This window comes from Hypanus sabinus, chromosome 7 (assembly GCF_030144855.1).
Source record: "Hypanus sabinus isolate sHypSab1 chromosome 7, sHypSab1.hap1, whole genome shotgun sequence".
NCBI classification, from domain to species: Eukaryota; Metazoa; Chordata; class Chondrichthyes; order Myliobatiformes; family Dasyatidae; genus Hypanus; species Hypanus sabinus.
In genome coordinates, this window is record NC_082712.1 from 40618016 (window position 1) to 40637168 (window position 19153).

The window sequence follows — 19153 nt, forward strand, 5'->3', positions numbered from 1 at the left end:
AATTTCTATGTGCTTTTAAGTTTCTTCCAGTGTAAAAAATCCTTCTGATTTTTTATGCTAATCATTAAGACAAAATATCTAGAAGCTAAACAGAAACAATTATAAGAAGTCATGAATAAGACATAAGTAATCTATAATTAGCAGGATCATATATTGCTGATTATGAGAACAAAATCTCTAGCAGCTAAACAGAAGCAACTTTATGAATCATGAATAAATCATAAGTAATCTATGAGTAGAATAATATACTTTATTGGTAATTTGTATTTTGGCTTACCGATATTCTTTTTAGTCCTGAAAACTACTTTTCTTTTGCTTAATACTCTACTGTCATGCTTCATGCAGTGTGCATTAAGCTGAGGGAGGGGTAAGTGTTATTACATGTTTCATTTAGATTTCATGGTGGATCATTTCAAAGAGCATTTCATCAGATAGAATTAAAATGAGTGCCACAAGTTGAACCATAAACCATAGATTCATCCAACATGAAAAAGTCCATTTGCTCCAACTCATTCATGCCAACCAAGGTGCCTTCCTCAGAAATTCCCATTTACCAAGAGGCCCATATCCCTCCAATTCTTCTAAATCCTGGAAGTTGTCCAAAAGTCTTGTAAAAGCTGTAATTTTACTAACCTCTTACACTTCTTCTGACAGCTCATTCTATAAATCCACCACCCTATGTGTGGAAAACTTGCCCCTTAGGTGCCCTTGAAATTGGTCCCCTCTCAACTTAAACCTCAGCCCACTAGTTTTATACTTCACTATCCAGGGAAAAAGGCCATGACCATCTACTTTATCGGTGCTCCTCATTTTATAAACTCAGCCTTCATCACTGTCCACATCACAACTATTTTAGTGTAACTCACAGGTTTATTAATAAGGCCTCATACATTCTGCTCCATTGGACCTGTCTGCTTCACATAGCATATTTGGGCAGTATGGCATGTAAAATGCAGAGGTAATTATGACTGTTTTGCATTAGTGATCTGTGTTGATCAATTTTGTGTCAATTGTAGAAACAGACATACTGTACAACTAATAACTGGACACAGTACAGCAACTTCCAACACCATTCATCCACAATAAGGTTTTTATTACTATTTTTGGTATACTTTCTAAACTTTTCTTTGTTTATACGCATCAATTAACAGGAAGAAACTTGCTTCATTAGACACAATACAATGGTGGAATCATGCTTTTTTTGCTGTACTGTTGTACCTTTATATATCTGGAAATTTACTGGTGCTTGTGTTAATATCCACCACAATTTTCCTTTATGATAATAATGTTGGTGTCCTGAAATGTCTCAGCACTATTTTTAGACAAAATTGGATACCAAACCACATAACAAGATAGTAGATTAGATGACCAAAGGCTTGTTCAAAGAGAGATATTTTAAGGATCTCTATAAAAGTGGAGAGAGGTTTGGAAAATGCAAGCAAATTAGATTTGTAAGTCCAGAACCAAATGCCCAGGTATTTGAAGACATGTTCAGCAGTGTTGGAGAATTTTCAATCAGTAATGTGTAAAAACTTTGAATGAGCAGTTCAGAAAGATCTTGTAATTTGCATTACTAAGAGGGAGAGGTTAAATCATAGGCAGGGGTGGGGCCATGGGGGGATTTTGAACAAAAAAATTATTTTAAATGTGAAGTATTGCCGGATTGTGACCAGTCCAGTCCAGCAAGTATGCAGATGATGGGTGAATTGAACTCGACAAGAGTTTTAGGTAACTCAAACTGAAGTTAAGAAGTTGATGAAGAAATAATTGGAACTCATAAATGTGAAGGGATTAAGTTCGGGATTAAGGGTGTCAGTAGCAGATTACCTGAAAGTCGAGGAACGTGGACATTGGAACATTGGTCTTGACAATACATTGACCCAATTTCAGTCTTGGGTCAAATTGGACTGCAAGATTGCAGTCTAGTTTGGTCCAATAGTGTGCTGATTGAAACAGCTTTCTCATGTTGAACACATTGCGTTTTTTTTGTTTTCTCTGTGCGATACAAGTTCATTTGCAACTTTCACTTGCACAATTCCCATCTAGACATCACTGAATCCCAAACAATGCATTTGATGCTTTACTCCAGATTGGTGCATGGTTTTGGTCTTCCCTTTATTTATTTGGAGGAAAAGTCCCATCTGGTGCTGAATCTAGACAGGAATACCCCGTTTCACATGCTGGAAAACACAATGTAGCTAAAGGTTAATAAGTCTTTCCATATTCTTTCAGCTGGCACCATCACATCTCCATATTCTTTTGCTTTTAGCAAAATCTTTATCTTTCTCTGCAATTCAAAGCTTGGTTTATTTGTAATGAATTTCAATGAGAGGTCTTCAAGCTGCAATATCAAGGTTCCGTTTTGTTTCTCTCCCCACAGTTGCTGCCTGACCTGTTCAATAATTCCAACACTTTCCGTTTCAGATTTCCTACATCTGCAGTGTCTTGCTTTTGTATTTGAACAAAAACTCATTACTTTTAATGAAAAAACTTTAAAACCATAAATGCGAGAATTTCGAAATGAAAAAAAAAGAATGCTTGAAACACTCAGAGTCCATTTGGAGATGAACAGTTAAAACGTTTCAAGCCATCTATTTTTTCAAAGCTGTTGAGATAAACAGGTGGCAGTAAGACAGGAGAAAAGAAGGATCAGATAGTATATTGAAACAGACAGGTAGGGAGAAACAAAATGGATTAGGATCGTTGGAGTCAATTAAAGCACTTCAAGAACTAAAGGTTCTTGTAATTCGTCTATAAATTTCGAATAAATGGAGAGTGGCACTTAAGGTAATCGTGAAGCTGATTGAAACCGCTTTCTCGTGCTGATCACCTTGTATCTTGTTTTCGCTGCGCAGTGGAAAACAAGTTTATTTATCACTTTTCGTTTGCATGATTCTAATCGAAACATCACAGAATACTAAACAATACCTGTGATCCACTAGTCCAGATTGGCATTATACATTTACAACGATGTCTCTTGACACGGTAACCCTCATGCCAATACCATGTATTGCTGAAGCTCCTTAGTCTTTCTAAAATGCGCATAATAGTTTGTCTACCTGTTAGTTTCTCATGCAAGTCTTTGGAGAATTTGCTATCGAATTGAGGAAATTGCGCCTGCATAGCTACAGTTAGCATCCTGGAGCAGAGCAGAGATGTGCTGTCGATAGACAGCGTCTGGGAGTAGAATGCACATGGATCACAGAACAGTAGTCCAGTCGCTCAATGCAACTGAACAAAAGTAAAAGGGGACAGCTTTCTTTCTTGGTAGAATATATTAAGATTTCTTTCTGGACCACACATCTCAATTTATATAGGTAAACAGTAACAAGTTGTAATGTGTAATGTGTAATGTGTAGCGTTCAATATATCTCATTATAGACTTATCAAAATAACTCGTTAGATTCGATCTCTCATTGACATTGCATTGTCTTAACATTAACTATTAAAACTGGTCTAAAATTGAGTCGTTAAAATCGGTAAGTTCGTCAAATTCGTACTTTTTAGCGCAATCCAGAATTCAAAGATGAATTTTATTAAGTATTCCATAACTGAAGGGTGTATAATTTTCTGGATAACGCACGAGGTTAGAGTTCCCGTTCATTTTGGGGGGAAAACGCGAGGAATGTTCACTTTCATGAAAACCAGCATTTACTTAACACCGGTAAAATCGCAGATCATTGACATTATCTGAGCATCTACAAAACGATAAAAAACTAATCTTGAGATCTTAAAAGTACCCGGATCCAAAGTAGGCAATAGAAAATAAAGTGAAGCTAACTAAAACAATTTTCTGCTAACATGCCATATCGTAAAATATAGCTTTTTAAAGATCCCATCCTCGCCGTTGTTCTTCCTGTCTGGTGTTGGGCTTTTTGCTCAATGCCAAATGAAACATGAAAAGAACAATATTTATGTTAACTTTGTATGAACCAGGCTCCATTAATCTTCAAATCGACTACATAATGAATGACAATGTTATGGTGAGCTGAGGTTCTTTCTCTTTTCGAAAGGACATCTGTCATATTCTTCCAACAACGTCCGAGATTTGTTCGTTCAATACTAAGTGTTATTATTTTGCGGTGTGTATCTAATTATGTCTTGAATAATTTTTTTCCAGTTTTTGCTTATGTAAATACTGGTTTTATACAGCTATTGAGCTTTCGTTTAATTTAATATGTCCACTCTTGCCAAATTTTGTCTCTCAATATAAACTTATAAAAATGTAGACTGTACAATGGAGATCAGACCTACAGAATTTGTAATCACTCACTTGATATACAGTTCAAATCCTTGTTCAGGGAGAACTCTTCAGCTACAATTTACAGTTTTCTTGCTTGAAATAGTTTATTGTTATTTTATTGACCTATTCCAATATTTTCTTTTGTGCTTGAGTTCTTACAAGCCAGAGAACAGAAGGTAGTATCTGAATAACACAGCGCAGCAATCTAATGGCAGGATATGCAACAGGTAATTCATAAAAACGCATGTTGACCATTCCCTTAAAGTTACACAATGTACCACCCAAGCAAACAAAATATCTCTAATTTTCTTACAGATTCCGTTAAACTTTGTTCCTTTCAGAACAAATTTTGTAAATACTAGCTTCGGGAAAGCTGTAACGGCTTACGGCAGGTTGGTCTTGGTGAGAATTCGAGATGAAAGCAGCTGAATGGAATTGCGTTATTTGTAGCATTTAAACTGATTGCTTTGGAGAATGAATAGGCATTAGGGTCAGTGGGAGTAAGTAGAAGAAGCTGTTTTCCATCGCATTTTTGTGCTCCTCTTGTTAATTACCTTAACAGTCGATATTGCATTTCTTTTTATCAAATTTCTGTGACATCGCCAAATATTGGTAAAGGGGCCGAAGCCTATTTAAGATATAAATACTACTTATGTCGTATTATAAATACTACATTTGATTTATAAATACCACTTAAGTTTTTTGATATATTATTCTAAGTTATGAACGGGTGAATTCTGCATCTTTCTCCTGTTATGTGCCAAGGGGACTAGGGATGAATGCCAAAGGTTCCGAATCTCTCCATCTTTCGGAATTTCCACGTTAAATGTTGAAATATTGAATGTGCTCCGACAACATTTGCAGTGGAAGTTCTCAAAGCGTGAAGATTAATTAAAACTGAAGTATGGAGAGGAAGCGGTTACCTTGTGTGTTTATGGCAACTCCCACCCCCCCCCCCCCCGGGATGTTTCTTTGCTTTGTCTTCTATACAATCTTCATAGAAAAACTGTAAACTGCAACAGTAGGCTTTAATAGACCTCCAGCCTAGTTACAAAATCTGCGTAGCTCCATGCAAACTTCAAAAGGCGAAAGCAGCAATTTAGAATGCAAAATGTTTTGTCTCCTCTGCAGTTTCTCCGGGGACTTTAAAACTTTATTGTTAAGAAAAAAAAGTTTCTTTCTAAGCAAACTGCAGCCGAGAAAGGAAACTTAAACGTTTGGTTTCATAATTGCAATTTGCCTCCGGCCATTCATTAAAACACTCCTGGTTTCGGTTAAATCTATGAAACAATTCCTGCATTTATCATTACATCCTGTTAAAGTTTATATTTAGTGAATTATATTTCCTCGCGTGGATTTGAAAAGAATCCAAACTATATTTCACACAAAAGAAATAGAAAATAAATCTTAGATAAAAGGCAAAAAAAAGCCAAATATATGAACTCGTATGTGGAGCGAACAAAACTCACTGCTCATTACTTATTTACAAAGCGCTTCGATTTTCAGGAGCAGGAATGTGATAAGATTTTCTAATTCCGTAGTGACGTTTGGGGCCATGTGATCTCTGCTGTAATATAAAGCTTCAGTAAGATCCGCCCTCACTCCTTTGCTTACAATTTGTGCCCGAGATCTCGCTTTATTGGTGATTTTTACATTCTTTATGAAAGTCTGAAAGAAGATCCATTTCGGTTTATCCGGGACCTGTCTGATCTTTAGAACGGAGGCTTTCCAAGGAACTGAGAAAGTTGGCAGGAGGGACAATTTTCGGCACAACTGTCCTTTATTTCGCTCGGATTCCTTATGTGGGAGGCTGGTGGAGGGTTACTGAGAATCGCCCTAGAGCCTCTCAGATCTGCTCGTGAGTCCCCGGATCTGTTTGTATTATGACTCTGAGCTCTGAAATGTCCGATGCGTCCATCGTTTCAGAAGAGACCGACATAGATGTGGTGGGAGACGGAGCGGAAGGGGAGGAAGACGAGGCCCATGGGGGCAACTCCTTTGGGGAGGTCGTTAGCCAAATGCACTCTGATATTCTAACGCCTCGATCGCCCTCCTGCGTGGATAGTTCGTCGAACCGGGACCCTTACAAACCAACCAGTAAAAACCCTCTGGTGAAGCCGCCTTACTCATACATAGCCTTAATCACAATGGCAATCCTCCAAAGTCCAAAAAAAAGACTAACTCTGAGTGAGATCTGTGAATTTATCAGTAATAGGTTTCCTTACTACAGAGAGAAGTTCCCCGCTTGGCAAAACTCAATCAGACATAACTTGTCCTTAAATGACTGTTTCGTAAAAATTCCCAGGGAGCCTGGTAATCCGGGAAAAGGCAACTACTGGACTCTGGATCCTGAATCTGCAGATATGTTTGACAATGGCAGCTTTTTACGGAGGCGTAAACGGTTCAAAAGGCAGCAATCAGCGGATCTGCTCCGGGAGCATGGTAATTATATCCCTGCTTGTGGTTATGGGCCATACGGCTGTGGATACGGGCTTCAGATCCAAGCTTATCATCCTCATTCTGCCGTTTTTGCCTTTCAGCATCCATCAAGGCAGGCCCATTCCATCCCCCCGCCGTCCATGCTGCCCGCAGGCGAACTCGCCAGGAACTCTTTCTACCCGCAACTCAGCCCTCCGCTAACCTCAGTGCAATCTGTCAAACACAGCTCAACCATATCGAGGTCCCCCTTCTCCATCGAAAATATCATAGGAGGAAACGCCAGTCCAGCCAGCTGCGCATCCCAGTCTCCAGCCGCTTCTCTATTATCATCAATGCCTTCCTCTTCATCGGCTCTACCGAGTCTGCTCCAAGAGACTGCTGCACAAAATGCAGGGAACTTTAATGGTAGGATTCCAAATGTTAACGGCTGTTAATAAAGTATAATGCACGTCTATCTGAAGGTAGGATTATTTTTGTACATTTCCTATACGTCATCAAAATGCGGACAACTATGAGTTCAGCAGACTTAATCTTGTATATATATTTATGTATCTTTTCAAAGACTTGAGTTAAAATACAGAAATATCTGTAAAGCGATATGTTTTAAGATACTGATTAGGTACTGTTTGCAAACCTTCGGCGGTGGTGTTTATAGGACATCTCAGGTGTAAAAAAATCAAATTGACTCAGAAAATTATAAAGAGAACTGAAGGCAATAAAAAGCAAATCCTGTTTTCAGCAGCACATCTGATAGTTTATTGACCGGTCACTATGTACAGTATAAGAACCTTTTTAAAGAATGTAATGGGTAAAATTTAAAAGAAAGCAAAGTTTTAAAACTGTGAAACAGAAGATTTTGAAACGTCTTTCTATCTGATATTTTTTAACCTGTGTTTTGTATATGGATATTACGTTTTATAGACTATGTACCTTTCTAAGACAAAATAATTGTTTAAGAAATGGTTACTGGCGAACATTCCTGTATTATTTTAATGCAACTTTTTCTCACTTTCTTAAAATAAAAGTTATAACTTAAAATATTTCTTGGTGTGTTTAATTAAATTAATTAGGAACGAATTAAAATGTTAGTATCAGCATATTTGAAATATAATATCCCGTAAGAGATTTTAGCTCTTAAGAGACTGATTTCCTAAACGTATAAATAATGCTTCGCGTAAATTTTGCAGCCTAGTTTGCTAAAACAGTATATAACAAAGTTAGTTTATCATTAAAAATCACATTTCAGAATCGAACTGACAGGCCGTTGAAATACAAAAGCAGTTTCCACTAATATTAACAGTATGTAACGTGAAGAATCTCATGTCTTTTTATTGTGTCCGCAATGCACTGTTTTACATGAAAGACCCAAATTGGAAAGAACATCTTAAATTTTAAGAAAATGATAAATACTGGCAATTAACTATAAAATATTTTTATTTTCAGTTTTAAGGCATATTTGGTATTTTATATTATGAAGTCATAGTATTACGCGTTTAATATTACTGTCTGAACCTGAATAACTCTGTCATCGTACTTGGATTTTATTGTAATATTTTATTATTATATTCAGGAAAACTAAACTTGTTTATTTGTCAAACTTTACAAACCATCTGCTGAAAGATGAAAGCAAGATGCGATTCCCTATATCTTAAATCGTGTTCGTGCACGCATTTACACTATCCTATCGATGGATTGTGCGGTACTGCATTTGTTACAACATTTTTGGAAAATGCTTTATTATCGGTGTTTTCTTGATACGCGGCATGTCATTGACATGCATCGAACTTACTAATTGAAACATTTTAAGCGGTAATTCCAATTAATAAATCAAACGATAATAATAGAAAATAATAATAACAGAAAATCACAGTAATGCAGAGAGGTACATATGTGGGGGAAACAGTGAAGGCGGAGAGTTACTTCCTACTCATTCTACTAGTCTGCTCTGCTAGAATCCTGAATAATCACCCATCAAATAAACACTGGCATTGGGTTTAATTATGACATGAGCTAAACCATACAGCCATTAAGTCCAAAACACTTCATAAAGATATTAATGCTTGTTACCACTCTTATTTTTATTTAAGTGCAGCATGGAAGTATTTTAGATAAGGAACCTTACAATTATATTAAATAACTTCCAAGCGAACGAGTTACAATCATAAAAGCTCATCTGTAGCAAGTAGAATAATCATTGACAGACATTTAATTTTATTAGCCCGATTCCAATAAAATAATTCTGTTGCGCCCCAAGAATACGGTTAACCTTCAGGGCTTTCAGTTCACACATCTTTTTTATACTAAGTTAGTAGCTAATTGTAATATAGTTCGCTTAGGAAGGCATTAATTCATAACCTTAAACTTTGGTGTTTATTTAAGAATATATTTAGGTTTGCCCACTAATTATTCTCCCTCTGGCATGGATGTGGGAAGTAGGTAAAACGGCTGGTAACAGCAAGCGTCAATATTAATAGGGAAGTTCTATCCACCTACTGAGCAGCGCCGCCCACTGAAAGCGACAAATATCAGTGGCGAAACAGACCGAAATTCTCAGCTTGGAATACACTAAAATCAACCTGTAATGTTACCAAACGTCAATTTCATTTGCAATAGTAATTCCCGCCGAGTAATCTCTGAATTTAGTATCAGTCAAAAGAAAAATCGGTTTTCCCTGAGGTTAAAAGTTATCAGCGGTTACTTTACGACCAAGGAGCATGAGCAGGTGCACGAAGTACAAGTAAAATTCAAAGCCACGAACTGCGGAGCTGCACTGGGAACGCAAATCGTGATGATTTTAGTGCATTGCAGGTCTGACAACAAAGAACTCCAATATTTCTTTCAATGGTATTTCCTTTAGCATGTACGCAACACGGCTACTCTTCTTTGAATGGAGCGGAACAGATTGTAGTAATTGTTTTACTGTTCACAAGACGCGTCTCAGCAAACAGAATCAGAAATATCAACGCCGCTATCTTCCTAACAACCAGGGATGCAATTAATGCGTTCGGTTACCCACGCCTTGTACTGGCGATTTGGAAATTTGCAGAGTTCTGGTTTTCAAGCAACACTTAAAGGAGGTAAATGATTCAGAGTAAATTGTGTTAAAGCGCTATTATAGACCATCACACCACGGTTCATTCTCAACAAGAAACAGGAAGATTGGGCGCCCGAACAGATTCAACAACACTTAAGATTACACGAAACTATTAATACACGCATGTTTACCTAGAAATTCATCTGAGTCCAAATTAGTAACTTTTCTTTCTCGAGTTATTACAAAAAACTGGGAGAGACGATGGCGGAAACAATTTCAATACCACTTTGCAGTAGTCATGGCCGTCTTCTTCCATCGTTCCAATGAGTGAAACTTATGATCTCTGTGTCAAAAGTATAATTTCGACAAACACTTGAAAATGAGAAATTGTCTAGTAAGATTCATTAAATATCGAAATTGAATGCAATAATTTATATCAGAATTCTTTCTCTTGCCGCCCGAGAATCATCAACGCGTTTCAACCGCTCTTTCTGTTCTGTCCTTCCTTCCATGTTCAGACGCATTGGAAAAACCCGCACACCCGGACAATCAATGCGACGAATTTGTGTCAAGCACCCTCAGATTTAGGTTACAATCATATGCCGCACAGTTCACATATTCTATCAACGATCCTGACGCACAGACAACACACTGTAAACATGGAGGTTTTCTCGAAGTCGAAGATTATTTAAGTACGAATGTTGAAGACCGTAAGACATTGGATCAGGATTAGGCAATTCGGCCCATCGATAATCGAATAAAAATGTTACTAATCGTGCCAACGATCTATATAAATTTAGGCAGCTACTGTACTTGGATACAAATAGTTGTTTCGATTTAAAACAACATACAGGCTGATACACGAACAGTTTTAATCTGAAGCCCAAGGCATCCTCTATAATTTTCTGAACCAATAATAATCCAGGGACTGCTTGGCTGTCATCATTTAATATAATCTAAATTAATTAAAAGTTACGATGACAAACTCCAAAATACTGCAACAAAATTAAACGAATAGTTTTGAATTTGTTATAATCTATTTGCTGCGCATTAAACAGGAAGAACGCAACATTCGACTCTATAGTGGGTAACAAATTTCTCAGAGAAACTGATTTCTCTTTAAAAATCGTAAACGTACAACACCAGACTGTGAAAGGAATACAAAAAAAACTATTCGTTTCCTATTTTAAAATAGTCAGATTGTCGTGTTTAACATGAATGACAACTCCAAATCAATTTGTTGATACTACCGACAGAATTCATTGAGAGCGTTTCTATTTGTTATAAACGAACACAAAGAATCCACGTATCAACAAGATTAAGGGTGGCCCTATTTTACTGGGCTAAAAGCTAGCAAAGTAATTGCAGACTAATCAAAGTCACAGTCGTGTTCAGGCTAAATTGCGTTTGCATTAGAGATTCTATTCGCTCTGGCAACATGAAACGCACTTTGTCTTTACTTACTTTCTTGTTAATGAAAAATCTAAATATAACGAAAGAGTTCATGACTTGATTAGCAAAGGACAAGATGAATAAATAGATCAAAATAGATAAATCTGTGATAACACGAGTCACTGCAACTTTGGTCTTATGACAGTTCACGTTTAGGTTAGACAGGTAAAGGATGAATGAGTATTTAAAAAGCGATAGCACAAAGCTTAAAATTCAGATCAGTTGATCGATCCGTACTTCAGATAAAATAGGCTTTTAATGATGACCCTAAAGACTCCATTAGAATTATGTTTTTCTTTTCCAAGCGGCCACTCCATCTGACAGTGCTTATCCGAGTTTATTCAATTTGGTTCAATTCAGATTGAATTTTCAATAATTACCGTCATCCCTGTCTGTTATCTATAATGAATGCTATAAATCTCAGGGTCAGTGCAATACTAACGAGGGTCTCTTCCATTTTTTAGAATGCGTGGCGTGTTTTAGCATTGGCCGAACTTGTACGGCTGTCCTTCATTTCGTGATCTTCTCGACTTGCAGTTTTTGAAATAACTTCTTATTTGAGCACGACCCACGACTGTCCAAATGGTTCAAAGTACTGAAAAAAATCATTGCCTCCCACCGCTATCACCGGTGTAAGTTCGGTCCGCGACTTGTGTAAGGCGATGTCCAGTAATTTAGCGATTATTAAAAACATTAACTAACCTTCAAGAATTTTATGCACAGAATAAGAGCTGAAATGGAAGCCACTCTTCCCTATTGAACGAAACATGACACGGGGAAGCCCTGGCATTACATCTAAACCGAATTTTCGCCATCCACATGAGGGACACTAAACCCAATAGGGGCCAGCTGCCACATATTTGGTTCCAGAGCAAGGGGAAGAGGATTTATCTGACCATTTTAAGGGAAACACTTGATCGGATCTTGAGATATTTCTAAACAGTTGAATTATTTTAAAATCAATGCACATTTCCCCTCGACAATCTCACGTATTCAGAGAAGGTTTAACATTTCACAAATGAAACCAGTGGAGAACGAAAGGTGAATTATAGCATTTACATCCGCACATCAGCCGAACCGCCCGAGTAATGAAAGTCAGCAGCTCTATCAGGTATTGAGTGACTAGGTTCACGCTATCTCAAGATGTCTTTTCTGTTTCCTTGTTTCGCAAAGCTTTTAAATAAACGGCGATGGATGAGTACATTTTCTCTGAACCATACTCAGAATCTTAAACAAAAAGTAATATTTGAAACTGAAAGTAAGAAACTACTGATTAGGTTGCCTGTCAAAAACCTTAGCTCTCCATCTCTATATAACCGCTTGTAGAAAGACAAATATCCGCAGATTAATGGTTTACCATTTGAAATAAATTACCTTGACTGAACAAGTCACACGTGCAGAATCAGTTTCATTACAAAGTGTACGTGCAAATCAAAGGAAAATTCTTTTGAACATATTTGAACTCCTCCAGTTGAGAAAAATATTTATTATTTTATTTAATACAAGAGCCGAGACACATTTCCTGGTGGAAAATAAACAAAGGTCAAGTATGAAGTAATTTGGGGGGGAGGGAATTCAGGGTAATAAATCAGATTAGACGGACCACAACAGTAAATGGAAAAGGTTAGAATTTCTTAGGTGACTGGGATTGACCTTACAGCTATCAACATCAAAACAAAAATAAATTGAGTAAGATTTAAAGGCTTCTTTTCTTACGGAGTTACAGAAATACTGAACTGTTTCAATTATCAAGCACCGTTAAATGTTTTCATTCTCATGTGTATAACCATGAGATTATTCAAAGTGCACCGGCGTGATGAACAAACTTGTCACCGTTAACACTTAACGGCTGAATATTAAACTAAATACCATTGTCCACTGTGAAAAACGAGGCACACTTATCTGCTTTGATAGTCCATGTTTGCCTTGACATCCCTTCTACATCACTTTCCCTTGTTACTGGCCACATCACCGTCCAGCCAGCCCTAATGTACTTTATGTGGAGACTGGAGTACATAGAATTTCCATTGCTGTTTGCGTAGACGGGTTCTGTGTAACTGATCTGCATATCAGTGAAGGGACTAATGTTTGAAATGCCTTATTATGCTTCAGCTCCTTCTGTTGTCCGAATACTTGCTCTGACATTATCAATGACACTGAAGCAGGTGATTATGGTCTGTAATCAATCAGAAAACAGTCGGTACGCCAAGTTCAAACCACGTTAAAAATCAAGCTTTTCGGTATTATTATATAACTAAATATATATTAATTCCTTCAAAATTGAGTACTCAACGAAAATAGTTAAACTTATTTAAAGTTCTTATTTGAAACAGCTATGTTGATCTTGATCGCAAGAATAGTTGTTTTAGAGGAATAATCTTTTAAAATCTAAAGGCATCCTGTGCAGAAACCACCTTTGGGAAATTATTTTACGTCCTTAGGAGCTCAACACATAAATTTCAAAACGTCCATTTCACTTGATTCGGAAATTACAGCATACTTTCTGAAACTCTGCAAGTAAGGTAGCATGTACATTTTATTATATTTTCTTCGATTGCTTTCCTTTGAAATACAAACGTCGTGGCCCAGAAAGCGAATGCTGCCTGGTCCAATGTTTAGCCCATCGGCGCAGTTTGTCGAAAGTCACCGAAGGCCACGGTCTCCTTCTTCAAGACTACACATGTCTGTAAGGCGTCAGACCATATTTGTGTTACAGTCAGCAGTCATATCTTTGTTTAAGTCTATATCTGATTATATCGCACGATTTGCAGTAATTCGTGCCCCTTTGTGTACACAAGTTTTGCGTGAAATACCAGGAACTGAAGCACATGGAAAAACCGCCTAATCCTAGAATCCCAAATTTAAAAAAAACGATTCTTTTGCTGCAAAGGTCATTTTCAGACCAAAACTTCTGTGAATAAATAGAGTCACTCTATAATCTATCAGAGAGCTAGTTCATACTGTACGTCAGGTACGTCAGGTAACGTCTTCTGTGATTAGGACAGAAGACGGTACAGATAAGATTTACCAGGATATTGCTAGTTCAGGAAAATTACAGCTGTGAGGAAAACCCCGATAGGCTGGGGTTGTTTTTCTTGGAAGACGGAATGCTGAGGGATGACTTGTGTATAAAACACGAAGCCCAGATTTAATGTACAGAAAGTATATACAGAAAGGACATTCCTACCAAAAATCATGGAGGATTCACTTAAAGAAGTAATGGGCAATAAGGATGGCAAGGGTTGGAACCTCGCAGCACTGGAAGCAAAAACTTTCATTGCACTTAAACTTTTTTTGGATGCTTGCCTGTATAAACATGAAGATCCCCGACCTGCAGACCTGCAGTGCTACAGAATCTAGTGCTGTAATATGGGATTGGGTAGCTAATTGTAACCAGCAGGGCACGAGGGGCCCAATAGCCTCCTATGACGTAAGTTTTCAGTAATTCTCTAGTAAATCAAGCTTGTGAGTTACGGGATTGGTGTCTGTAAACACGTTTTTTTAAAAAGAAAAGTAGTGAAATAATTAAGGCTCTTATATCGGTTATATTATTTAGATCTTCGCAAATCAATTGATATCATATGCGTTACATGGTAAGAAAAATATGATGTTGTAAGTCACTTATTACGGTTGAACATATGATACGATGTAACATTGACAACTGAATGTTCTAAAGTTAAAACCTAAGCCACGAGGTTCACGACATAAGATGGACAGGTTTGTTGTGAGTATTTTGTATGCTTAGAGCTGGTACCAAGTAGTGCTGACCAGCCTCAACATGTTTTACATCTTGACAAAGTGAAGCTAATTTTACTTACACTGAGTTATTTAAAACAAATGAGTTGACAATAGTAGTGGGGTTTAAAAGCGCGCACTATTGGATTGCATTCTCAATACAACATCAATGCAATGGCGGCATGTTTAAAGGATGGAGTTTGTAATTCTGGTTTGTGGGGGGTTCGAATTACGGACTAATTAGACCAACACAAGGATACTGTCTCTTTAAACGGGTGCGTTTCCCATCTGCTGTGCTCTCTGTTTGACTGCTGTTTGTTTTGTTGTCAGTTGACCTGATGGTGACAGTGTGGGTGTGGGGTGACCTGCCCGATGAGCCTGGCCAAATACAAGCACTTTGTTTTTACACCTGCACCTACCAATGAAATCCCTTTATAATTTATTGACCAATTAAAAGCTTAACTTCCAGTAAACCACACGCAGAGGATAATTTTATTGCAATGTTAGAGTACCCGTTATTTAAACTTGTTCTGATTTATCGTGCATTTTTGAATGTGCGAATTTCTCAATGAACACAGGACTTTTTGTAATAAAGTTGTATTCTGACCAATAATAAGTTACGAAATTCAGTGTAAATATGCAGCAGAATCTCATAGAATTTGGTATTCTTGCTTTATAATGATAGAAAGAATTTTCTAAATTGTTCTCGACAACACTAAATTTCCGGTCGATAAGCAAAATATTTTCCATAATTTCTTCCTGCAGCATACGAAGTTGCTGTAATATATGGAGCTATCTTTAAAACAATGTAAAGATGAACAACGGATTTTTCATCGGCGTCTATTTTATTAATATCAATCAAGCATTGTTTTATTAATATACTAGCAAGCCTTCTTCATTCTTAGTTGAATGTAACGCATTTTCATTCGGTCAGATGAAACATAAGGTTTCTTTAAAATTACGTCGAGGACTAGCAAGAGGCATGCAAGGGGTTGGTGGTATTTACCATATGTAGAAATGACAGCAGTCTTTTTAATGTGGTTGTTTATAGATCATGTTGCGCTTTTGCCTATATTTCTAAGCCTAAATTGAACCATCAGTATAAAGCTTTATTAAGAATACAATGAAAAGACGAATCATGAAATTTTCATCGAGCGACTCCTCATTAATATCCCTCAGCCCGTCCATTACACACAAGGAAAATAATCTTTTAAATCGTGAGATAGCCTCTCCTGTCTCCTCAGCTTTCTTGCTGTTGGAGAGAAGATGCATTTGTTCGTTATTATCTGGCAATTTTGATTTTGACATTTTGATAGGAAGGTCTCCGTACCAAGAAGAGCTCAAACCGTCTCCCTAATGAGGCTAATTAGAAGAAATGTGGAGTGTTGCAGAGACCATAGATTGTTAGCATTACGTTAGTTTGGAGCTTGTACAATGGGGCCTGAATACATGCCATGGGTGGTGGAAAATCTTTATATACGTCATTCACCCATGGTAACTGTTGCTATACTCATCTCCCATCACTAAAAAGGAGTTCTGACTCACTCTTCTCTTCACGCCTGGGAACTTATGCCACCCGGGATGTTGCTTCAAGCAGAGAATCTTCATTTGGCTTTCAATCTATTCCCAGCACTCGAATTCAAACTATATCTTACTGGGTTTTTTTTTTGTCAAATTCTGCAATCTTCGGGACGTTAGGGATCTAATGTTAAAAGAGAAAATAATTAATTCTGGTATATTGCCGCAGCACATAAAGGACTATGAAATAATGTGTGAGATCCCAAAGTACAACTGTTTGACGTATTTATGCGCAAGTTGGGCTATTTTGTCCAAAATTGGTTAAAATACCCTGAACTTTAGAGCGTTTCAGGTGAATGAAGTTGATAGGTTTATATTTCAAGTTTGCAAAGTATCAAAGAATTTAAAAAACATAGTAATTCAGAATAATAAATGCTTTGAGCTCATACACAAAGTTTAGATATCGGAAAATTTTATTGCGAATGTCCCGTTAATTTACGAAAGATAACATCATAGATGATAAATAATTTATATGCTTCTTTTAAATATTCCTGTCCCACTACATAATTGTTTCCAAGACACCAGCAAAACGTCCTAAAACATTTTGGATAAATAATAATACTTTTCTAACCAACTTCTGATACGTTTGTTAATCACATCACATTTATGCCTTTTAATTATCGACGTTTCAACAACTGGAAAGAGTTTATATTAATTGAGCTCATCTTTCAGCTCTGGATTTGAAAACGTCTACTAAATCTTCTCTTTCTTTGTTCTAAGGTGAATTATCCGAATCTCTCCATTCTATTTGCCTAATAAATATCGTATGCCAACAATATATTGCAGTAATTTTTTTTTGTTGCCGTTTGTCCTGAATCCAGAAATGTACAGGGAGAGAGAAAAAGTTTGAGAAAGAGAAAGAGAAAGAAAGAATAAGAAATTACCGTAAAGAATAGGAATGCATGTAAAGAGTTATATATTGATTAATATAATTATAACCAATTGATAAAGTCATTTAATATAAAGGGCAAGAAATACGGATATTCAAATTATTTTCAATATGCATAGATGCCTATAATTATGGACAGACACTTTAATTTAGAGATAAAGAAATTAAAAGGAATAAACAAAGATAAAAATATATAAATGTAATCAGAGAATGTACAGATACAAATGATGGGGTGTAAGTGGCTTGATCTATAAATAGATTTTAAAATTGTTTGTCCATGGATTTGACCTTTTGACAGCATTGCTCAGTCCTGAAGTGGCTTTATTCCTTTGAGTCAGCCTTGGACCAAAAATAACTGGTCAAAAACCAAGCTTTTAAAGAGTGGAAAGGGGAGGAGGAGGTGGATTAAAACCCAGTATATCAGGACTGGGAGGGGTGCAGCATAATGAAATACCATTTAACCACAGTGCTCTGATACTTTGGTTAAGTTTACATGCTGGAGCCCTTTTTGTTCGTTAGTAATTCAGGTTATCCTGTTCTGTTGTTAGAGTACCCCAGGTCCTAAAGTTTCAGTTTATAGCATAATCTGAAGTAATGTAAACACTCAGCATTGAGTATTCTGCAGTATTCTGATCCTAAAATCCAGTACAAACAGATCATTGTGTTTTCCATGTCTAATTACGTGCTTTACACAAGTAGGATTTTCCAGGTGAGAGCTATTTGGTTTGAGGACTTTGATTCTTCTGAAGAGGTTATTCAATAGCAGTTTCCCCAACAGTTCTGGTTTCTCCTTGCAGAATCTCGGTAACAGCACCTGCAATGAAATGAGTTCTAAATTCACAAGGCCAAAGTGATTAGTGTGTCTGTGTACACAGTCAGAGGGAATATCTAATGTATCTGTTGTCTGTCTCACCTTGGCCAAAAACCTTAAATAGAATCCGTCTGGCAATTAAGACCATTAACCCCTAGAAAAATATGAGCAAATAAAGCTCAATTCATGCCACCAAAAAACTCATTTTTAAAAATGGTTACAACATTCTCTGTATATTACCGATGTGATTCTAAATCATTCAGATTAGCTTTTTACTAACTTTCCTCAATATTACATATTTACTGTCTGCCCACCTGTCCATGCAAAATGTGACATAATTCATCATGGGGCCCACCAGTGTTAAGATACACAAGCCAGTACACGAGCTGGGGCAGTACAATATGGAGAACAAGCAGTTGTCCTTGCAGCAATCTCTTCCTCCAATCCAAGGGAACAACAGAGACCAATACAGTTTGACAGTAATGGCGTTGCAGGAGTTGCCAATCAGCAATTAGGGACCCCAGCTCCGGATGTTTTGGCCAGGGTTTACTCCCAAAGCCTTTGCCATGAGTGGGTATAGCCGCAAGGCAGCGGAGGTTTGAGATCAGAGTTTTGCTTCTCCTAGTTGAGCTGCTAACTGTGGCTGACGAGCCCCAACTATCTGAAGCAACTGGTTTTAAGGCACCAGAAACCTGCCTTTGCTCCTCCTGTCAGTAGGAACATTCTGCCAGGCTTAGTAACTAAGCCACACGTGAAGGCCAGCAGTTGGACTTGGTTGTCAGAGCCTATTTGAGATGCATGCCATTGCGAGAATTTAATAGGTAGTAGGAGCTTATCCCCATTACCACCTGCAGCTATGACAACATTAAAGAACCTTAATCATAATGCAGGTAGAATTAGGTTAACCTTTTACATCAATTATAATTTAAGATTTCCAGGTGAAGCTGTTTTCTAAATTGTTACTCTATATAT

At 37.2% G+C, this 19153-nt stretch overlaps 1 protein-coding gene and 1 long non-coding RNA gene across 2 annotated transcripts in view; both read left to right on the forward strand.

Moving 5' to 3' along the window:
* LOC132396737 (uncharacterized) overlaps nt 1-19153 on the forward strand; it is a 92128-nt gene that overhangs the window by 19205 nt on the left and 53770 nt on the right. The window lies entirely within an intron of this gene.
* foxd1 (forkhead box D1) lies at nt 5825-7716 on the forward strand. Its single transcript, XM_059973832.1, has 2 exons — nt 5825-6685; nt 6784-7716. The coding sequence occupies exons 1-2, from the start codon at nt 6127-6129 to the stop codon at nt 7083-7085; spliced, it is 861 nt and encodes a 286-aa protein (XP_059829815.1). The 5' UTR covers nt 5825-6126; the 3' UTR covers nt 7086-7716.